An 8,719-nucleotide genomic window follows, 5' to 3' on the forward strand; every position below is an offset into this window, starting at 1 on the left:
TGTATAGGGCACTTACACATTTGGTATGCTATTAATACATAAGAGTACAACTTTAAGGTGTTTTATCGTTAATATTAAAGATGATTTTTAGACCTTGGTAGCATGCGGAACGAACAAAGGCTTCAGCAAAATTGGATGAGGCAGGATGGGGAATGTGAATGCCGAAAACTCGTGAAGATGCGCCAGTAGTTGATGAGAGACAGTCAGAGATAAGGACTCAGGGATGACATTGTTAGGAAATTGTCGGAGAAGGGGGGGCGACTGCAGATTTCCCTATTTTAAAAGCAGAGCATGCTTCGAATGCCCAGAGGTCTCTTACCTACTGTAAGAGAGAGTTGGATGATCACTTTTCCTTTCCTGACAAAATTGGAGGCTGTTCGAGTGATTATCCGCCATCTGTTGTCTACAGCGGTTCAATTGTTGAAGGGTCCTCTAGAAGAGGGGAGAAAGAGCTCATTCTCGATGGAAGGTTGAATGTACATTCAGAGGTAGATTCAGCTGAGTAAGTGCCCAGCTAATCCCCTTTGCACACAGGGACAAGGCTGCCACCAACTCTAATTGATTCTGAAATGAATCTGTATAGAAAATTAGAAGGTTTTGGATTCCCATGTGAGCTTCAATAAAGAGCCAGGATGTAAGCCTGACAGCTGAATGGATTCAGAAATGAAAATCTGATAAGCGGCTTAAAACTGTACTTAAGTCCAGAAATGATTTGAATGCTGTTGTTAATGGCACATTGTATGTTGTCACCTAGTTAATTATCTCCGAAGATGAGTTCTTGCAGAGGAGAAGATATGCCATTCTTCCACAGCTTTTCCTCATCACATATTTATTAACTTCCCCCCCTTTCCCCACTATCATTACTGGAAGGCAGAAAAAAAGGATTAAGCCACTGCAGCTCCTCTGTAGCTGTCAGTTCACTGTGCCAAACTTCAAATATGAACTGTTGCATGTACTGTCACCGACATTTCCTTTTACATCTTTATTTGCAAATGAGGAGCTGACATTTGTTAGGCCTTGTATTTGCACACAGTTCCACCACATGAAAAGCAAACACTGTCACTACTGGCTACTTTGTTTATTCCTTTGCAGATACTATATGGCCTATTTAGAAATTTTCTTCAGATTTTTTTTTAACTAACTGAGATAGATAGTCTCAGAGCTACATGTCCTCATATTTTATTCAGGAAGCCCTCTGCAGTTTATGGAGCGTGCACTGCATTTGATAGCTATTTAAAACTGTATTTTTAAAACCGATTTGCACTTTTCTGGTTTATATTCTTTGAGTTTATTTTCCCTAGATAAATGTAGGTTCATTTCATGATTTAAGAGTTCAGGTTTCTTACTCATTGATTTTTTTTCAATAATAGAAAAATATTTCCCACCTAATGAAAACAAAGAAGGAAATTTTAAAAGCATAATGAATTTTCCAAATATTGTTCTTGGATTATTAAAGTTTCATCTTTTCAAAAGTAGCTTGATAATGTCAACACACTTGAAGTCATTGAGACAATCATCTGTTCATCTGTTACTATTAAGCCTTTTTTTGTGAAACAGAGAGTTAAAAGCAACCTCATAAAACGTATCTATGCTTGCAGGAGAGCTACATCCCAGTCTAGATAAGTGGGGGTCTATTTCTTAAGGTGGCCACCTATAGGATTGCCTTTGTGCTTAATTCCCAATTAACCAAAAATACAGTAAGGGCAAATTTTGTGTCTTCTAAAAACAACAAATCAAGATCACTTATTAGGACAGTAATGTCAACTAAGAAGAGGAAAAATGGAAAAGGTATTGCATAGTGATTAGATTATATCAATACATGCAGAAAAGGCATTTGACAAAATTCAGTATCCCTTTTTGATAAAAACTCTCAACAAATTGGGTATAGAAGGTATGTACCTCCACACAGTAAGGGCCATATATGACAAATTCACAGCTAACATACTGAATGGAAAAAGCTGAAAGGTTTTCTCTAAGATCAGGAACAAGATAAGGATGCCCACTTTGAATGACTCTATTCAATATAGCACTGGAAGTCCTAGCCAGAGCAATTAGGAAAGGGAAAGAAAGAAAAGTCATCCGAATTGGGAAAGAAGAAGTCAAATTGTCCCTGTTTGCAGATGACATGAACTTATGCATAGAAAATCCTAAGAACTCCACATAAAAACTGTTAGAACTAATAAATTCAATAAAGGTGAGGATACAAAAATCTACATACAAAAACTAGTAGTGTTTCTGTATGCTTATAGCGAATTATCTGAACAAGAAATAAAAAGATCCATTTATAATAGTATCAAAAAATAACTAGAAATAAACTTAACCAAGGAGGTGAAATATCCATATACTGAAAATTGTAAGAGTAAGGAAATTAAAGAGGACACAAATAAATGGAAATATCTTATATTCATGGGTTGGAAGAATTAATATTGTTAACATGGCCATACTGCCCAAAGTGATGTGAAGATTTAATGCAACTCCTATCAAAATGCCAATTACATTCTTTACAGAAATGAAAAAAAAAAATCCTAAAATTTATAGGGAACCAAAAAAGACCACAGATAGCCAAGGCAATACTGAGTAAAAAAAAAAAAAAAAAGCTGGAGACATCACATTACCTGACTTTGAAATATACTACAAAACTATAGTAACCAAAATAGCATGATGCATAGCCAAGGCAATACTGAGTAAAAAAAAAAAAAAAAGCTGGAGACATCACATTACCTGACTTTGAAATATACTACAAAACTATAGTAACCAAAATAGCATGATGCCAGCATAAAAACATACATATAGACCAATGGGACAGAATAGAGCCCAGAAATAAATTCATGCGCCTATAGCCAATTGATTTTTGACAAGGTGCTAAGAACACACACTGAGGAAAAGACATTCTCTTTAATAAAGGATGCTGGGAAAATTAGATATCCATATGCAGAAGAAAGAAACTAGAGACACCTAGCCCTCATCATAAACAAAAAGCAACTCAAAATGAATTAAATACTTAAATGTAAAACCTTAAACTGTGAAACTACTAGAAGGTAACATAAGGGAAATGTTTAATGACACGGGGCTGAGCAAGGATTTTTAAAATAAGATGTCAAAAACAGAGGCAACAAAAGCAAAAAGAGACAAATGGGATGGCATCAAACTAAAAGGCTTTTGCGCAGCAAGGAAACAACAAAGTGAAGAGCCAACCTACAGAAAGGGAGAGAATATTTGCAAACTATACATCTGACAATAGGTTAATATTCAGAATATATAAGGAACATAAAAACATCAACAGCAAAATTAAAATTAAGTAAAATAACCTGGTTAAAAAGTGGGCAAAATACTTCAATAGAGATTTCCCAAAAGATGACATAGGCCAAGAGGTATATGAAAATAATAGTCAACATCACTAACTATAAGGGGAATGGAAATCAAAACCACAAAGAGATGCCCTCCCACTCCAATTAGAATGGTTATTATCAGAAAGACAAAAGAAAACAAGAGTTGGTGAGGGTGTAGACAAAACAGAACACATACACTGCTTTAGGGAATGTACGTTAGTACAGACATTATGGAAAAAAGTATAAAATTTCCTCAAAAAAATTAATGGAATTAGCATATAATCCAGCAATCCCACCACTGGATATATATCAAAAGGAAATCAGATCAATATATCAAAGAGATATCTGTACTCTCATGTTTATTGTAGCACTATTTATAAGAGTCACGTTATTTAAGAATGGATGAATGGCCGTGCGCGGTGGCTCACGCCTGTAATCCTAGCTCTCTGGGAAGCCGAGGCAGGCGGATTGTTTGAGCTCAGGAGTTCGAGACCAGCCTGATCAAGAGCGAGATCCCATCTCTACCAAAAATAGAAAGAAATTAATTGGACAGCTAAAAATATGTAGAAAAAATTAGCCGGGCATGGTGGTGTATGCCTGGAGTCCCAGCTACTCGGGAGGCTGAGGCAGAAGGATGGCTTGAGCCCAGGAGTTTGAGGTTGCTGTGAGCTAGGCTGACGCCACGGCACTCATTCTAGCCCAGGCAAAAGAGTGAGACTTTGTCTCAAAAAAAAAAAAAAAAAAGAATGGATGAATAGATAAAGAAAACATGGTATATATACACAATGGGATAATATTCAGCCACAAAAAAGAATGAAATCTTGTCCTTTGCAACAACATGGATGAACCTGGAGGACAATAAGCCAAACACAAAAAGAAAAATATTTCTTGATATCCCTCATATGTGGAATCCCAAAAGGTGGATATTATAGAACTAGAGAGTAGAACAGTGGGAGTGGCTAGGGAAAGGTAAGATGAGGAGAGGTTGATCGAAGGGTATAAATTTACAGTTAAATAGAAAGAATAAATTCTGGTGTTCTCTTACACAGTAGGGTAACTATGGTTAGCTCCAAGGTATTGTACATTACAAAATAACTAGAAAAGAGGTTTTTGAATGTTTTTATCAAAAGAAATGATAAATGTGTGAGGTAATGGATATGATAACTCTGATTAGATGATTATATAACATATACATGTGTAGAAATATCAAATTGCGCCCAATAAATATACACAATTACAATGTATCATAGAGGTTGTACTAATCTACAGTCCCACCAAGAGCACGTAAGCGTTACTTTCTCTCTGCATCTATGCCAGCATCTATTGTTTTTGAACTTTTTAATAAAAGCCATTTTAAGGGAGGTAAGGTGATAATTGTGGTTTTAATTTGCATTTCCCCGATGATTAGTGATGTTGAGCATTTTAAAATATGTTTATTGGCCTTTTGTCTATCTTCTTCAGAAAAGCTTCTGTTCAGGTCTTTTGCCCACTTTTTAATGGAGTTGTTTGATTTTTTTCTTGCTGATTTGCTTGAATTCTTTGTAGATTCTGGTTTTTAGTCCTTTTTCAGATGCATAGTTCGCGAATATTTTCTCCCATTCTGTAGGTCGTCTATTTGTCATGTTGATTATTTCCTTGGCTGTGCAGAAGCTTTTTAATTTAATCCAGTCTATTCACTTGTTTATGCTGCTGCTGTGATTATCATTGGGGTCTTCTTCATAAATTCTTTAACTGAGGCTGATACCTAGAAGTTTTTCCAAAATTTTCTTCTAGAGTTCTTATGGTTTCAAGCCTTACATTTAAATCTTTTATCCATTTTCAATTAATTTTTGTGAGTGGTGAGAGATTCGGATCATGTCTCATTCTTCTGCATGTGACTATCCAATGTTCCCAGCACCATTTATTGAATAGAGCTTCTTTTCCCCAGTGTATAATGTTATCTGTTTTGTCAAAGATCGGATGGCTATATGTGGAAGGTTTTATTCTGAGTTTTCTGATCTATTCCATTGGTCTATGTCTCTATTTTTGTGCCAGTATCATGCTGTTTTTGTTACTATACCCTTGTATTATATTTTGAAGTCTGGTATTGTGATGCTTCCCAATTTGTTCCTTTTGCTTAAGATTGCTTTTTCTACTCAGGCTCTTTTCTGGTTCCAAACACAGCATAGATTTATTTTTTCTAGATTTGTGAAATATGACATTGGCAGTTTGATGGGGATTGCATCGAATCTGTAAATCACTTTGGGAAGTATGGACATTTTAACAATGTTGATTCTACTGATCCATAAGCATGATATGTTTTTCCATTTGTTTGTATCATCAGTGATTTCTTTCCTCAGTGTTTTGTAATTCTTTCCTAAGGATCTTTCACCTCCTTGGTTAAGTATGTGCCTAGATGTTTTATTTTCTTTATAGTCATTGTGAATGATATTGAGTTTCTGATTTGACTCTCAGCTTGATTGTTATTGGTAAATAGGAATGCTGCTGATTTGTGTATGTTGATTGTGTAACCTGAGACTTTGCTGAATTTGTAAAATAAAAAATCCTCATCCTGTTTTTATCAGATCTCTATTTAGGGTTGTACTGGTCATTCCCTGTAACATGTGTTCCACGAGTAGCATTTCTCTCACATATTTAACCATCACTACAACCCCTTTTTATCATCACAATCTGATGGCTACTCCTCTTTACATTTCACTGGATCCTAGTAGTCCATCAAACAGAGCTAGGAAATTGCTACTCTTTGCCTCTAACTTACTCAGAAGTCATGAGTTTAAAAACAAATTAAATATGAACGAGAAATTTAGAGCAGTATAATAAGCCAACACTCTATGCCAAAGATGATAGAGAGAAATGACTAACATACTAGGTGGTATGTTCCTGGCCGGGTGGGTGGAGGGCCTGGGGAGAGAGAGAGTCGGTCTATCCTTGTATCTCGTACTTGCCGTTTCTCAGAACTAAATAATGATCGGCTTACTTGCATTGGATAAATAATCTAAACTTCAATTGGTTATTTTTAAATGTTTCCCTTTATTTTATATTGCTCTGCTTTTTCTACTTATGAAAAAAATACAGCTCATATGCTTCTAAAATGTTATTGGGTTGATGTTCAAAATTACAAGGAATGATAAATGTCCAAGGGAATATCTGCCTAGATATCATGTCAATGACAAAGAACTAAAAATGGTAAGAAAATGTCAGAAGAATAGCAAGCAAAGTTTATTTGAACTCAGCTCAAAATTGTCTCAACTATTTCTTTGACTACTAAGGATTGTGTCCCAAATTGGTGCAAAAAAGGAGTACAAACTAGATATGCGGAAAGAAACTCCTTCATTGGTTTACCTCATTGTTATTTATGTGATTTATTCACTGTTTTTCTCATAAGAAAATAAGGAGCTTGAATCAAGTATCATAGAACAAGTACGTCCATAAACCATGCCTGTTATTTAGATAGGGTGTTTAGTGAAGACAGGTAACAGAAAATCAAGTTTGAAAAATAAACTCTTAAAAATATCCCTTGATATGAGTGTTTTCTTTCACTAATGAAAACATTTGTAAATGGGGTCACTTTGTGTCTTTCTACTAAGCATTTAAATATTTCTAGTAAACTAAACATTTTATATGTCTATTATCTCTAGTAAAGCAAGGCAAGCTTAATATCAGTGAAATGAAGAGGCAGATGCCTCATTAAAATGTCACCCTTCAACAAGATACCTGGGCTGATTAGACAAAGCCACATTTGAAAGTACTGTGAAAAATATCAATTATTTTTTATCTTTCACCATCCTTGATTATTTAATTTATTTACTCATAAACTAATTTGTTACCCCTCCATGTTTTTTCATTCTCATCTTAATTTTATATCATTTTATTTTCAATAATTGGGCAACAGCTATATTATTATCATTATGGAAATAATAAAAGAATGTCAACTTTACTCATCACTTACTTTTCATAGTTGCTTTGGTAATTTGTTTTTATGTTTGCATAAAATACATTTTTCAACATTATAAAAGCCAGAATTCTATATTTGGTCTCTCAGACAATACCTGTTCTATAATTTTTAAATTATTTTTATTTCTCTTTTTTATTAAAATACGATTTGTGATGGTATATATATATGTGTGTGTGTGTGTATGTATGTATGCATGTGTGTTTATATATGAATGTGTACATATGTGTATATATGTATACACATGTATATATGTGTATATATATTTGTGTATATATACATTCAATATTTGCCTTAGGAAGTAAAAATAAAACAAACCAGTCCTTTGTTTTGAAAATTATTGTAAAATTTAATGATCCAGGCCTTTTTTGTACTAGATATAATACTGCAAGTAGTAGCCAGTGGCATAGCTTGTTCCCAAGCAAACAGTGAAAAGCAGTTCTTAACACACAGGAAGCCATAATTTGTACAACATGACCTCCACCCACACCACAATTTATTGGATTAGGAACCAAAGAGTGACTCCTAAAAGTAGGTTGGATAGTGGTTCATGAAGTACAAAGCATGAGAATGGTGGTTAGCAAAGTTATAAAATGCTAATTATTAATTGATGGGCTAATTACTAGCAGATCTTATTTTGGTTTCATTCCTCATGCAAGGAATGTAGTTTAAAATGCAGAAAAACAAGGAATACCAAATAGTAAGAGAAATAATTACATAGAACCAAAAAAATGAGCAGTACTATAATAAAAAATAAGGATCCTTCCACAGAAAGAAGACTGAATGACCAATTCATTAGAGCATATTCTATCCATAGCTTATTTGTGTCTCTGCTGACGTTGTTTTCTGTTCTTTCTCCTCAGTGTATTCATTCAATAAATATTCATTAATGGAGTTAATCTAAACATGATTCTTTTTTTGAAATTTAAAAGAGGCCAATACAACAGGTACAGAAAAGATGAAAATTCAAAAAGTTGAAAGAACATATATCTGTAACACTCAATTTTAGAATTTTTTCTAAATTTCTATGAGTAAACGTTATTGTTCATGGAAAATAAAGTGTAAAAACACTACATAAACAAAAAAGCTAAGTCACTGACCATTAAGGTTTTAATATACATGATGGTTAATTTTATGTTAGCTTAGCTAAGCCAAGGTACCCAGATCAAGCACCAGTCCAGATGTTTCTGTGAAGGTATTTTTTTTTAGATAAGATTAATATTTAAATCAGAAAACTTTGAGTAAAGTAGATTACACTCCATAAAATGGGTGGGCCTCATAGAATCAGTTGAAGGCATTGGGAGAAAAAAGGCTGAAGTCCCTGAGAAGAAGGGAATTCTGCCTCTAGACTATCTTCAAACTCAAGCTTCATCCTCGTCTCTTCCAAGTCTCCAGTCTTGTCTACCCTAGAAGTTTTAGACTTGCCAGTCTCCACAAT

The 8,719-nt window shown here is 34.4% G+C and overlaps 1 protein-coding gene across 1 annotated transcript in view; it reads left to right on the plus strand.

Moving 5' to 3' along the window:
• The first annotated feature begins 102 nt into the window (after window positions 1–102).
• Window positions 103–8,719, plus strand: part of LOC105817034 (zinc finger CCCH domain-containing protein 14-like) — a 19,007-nt gene continuing 10,390 nt past the window's right edge. Inside the window, 1 exon segment of the mRNA XM_012652650.1 lies at window positions 103–185. Coding sequence (XP_012508104.1) covers window positions 103–185 — 83 coding nt within the window.

The sequence above is a fragment of the Propithecus coquereli genome, unplaced genomic scaffold (genome assembly GCF_000956105.1).
Source record: "Propithecus coquereli isolate 6110/MARCELLA unplaced genomic scaffold, Pcoq_1.0 Scaffold392, whole genome shotgun sequence".
In the NCBI taxonomy this organism is placed as follows: domain Eukaryota; kingdom Metazoa; phylum Chordata; class Mammalia; order Primates; family Indriidae; genus Propithecus; species Propithecus coquereli.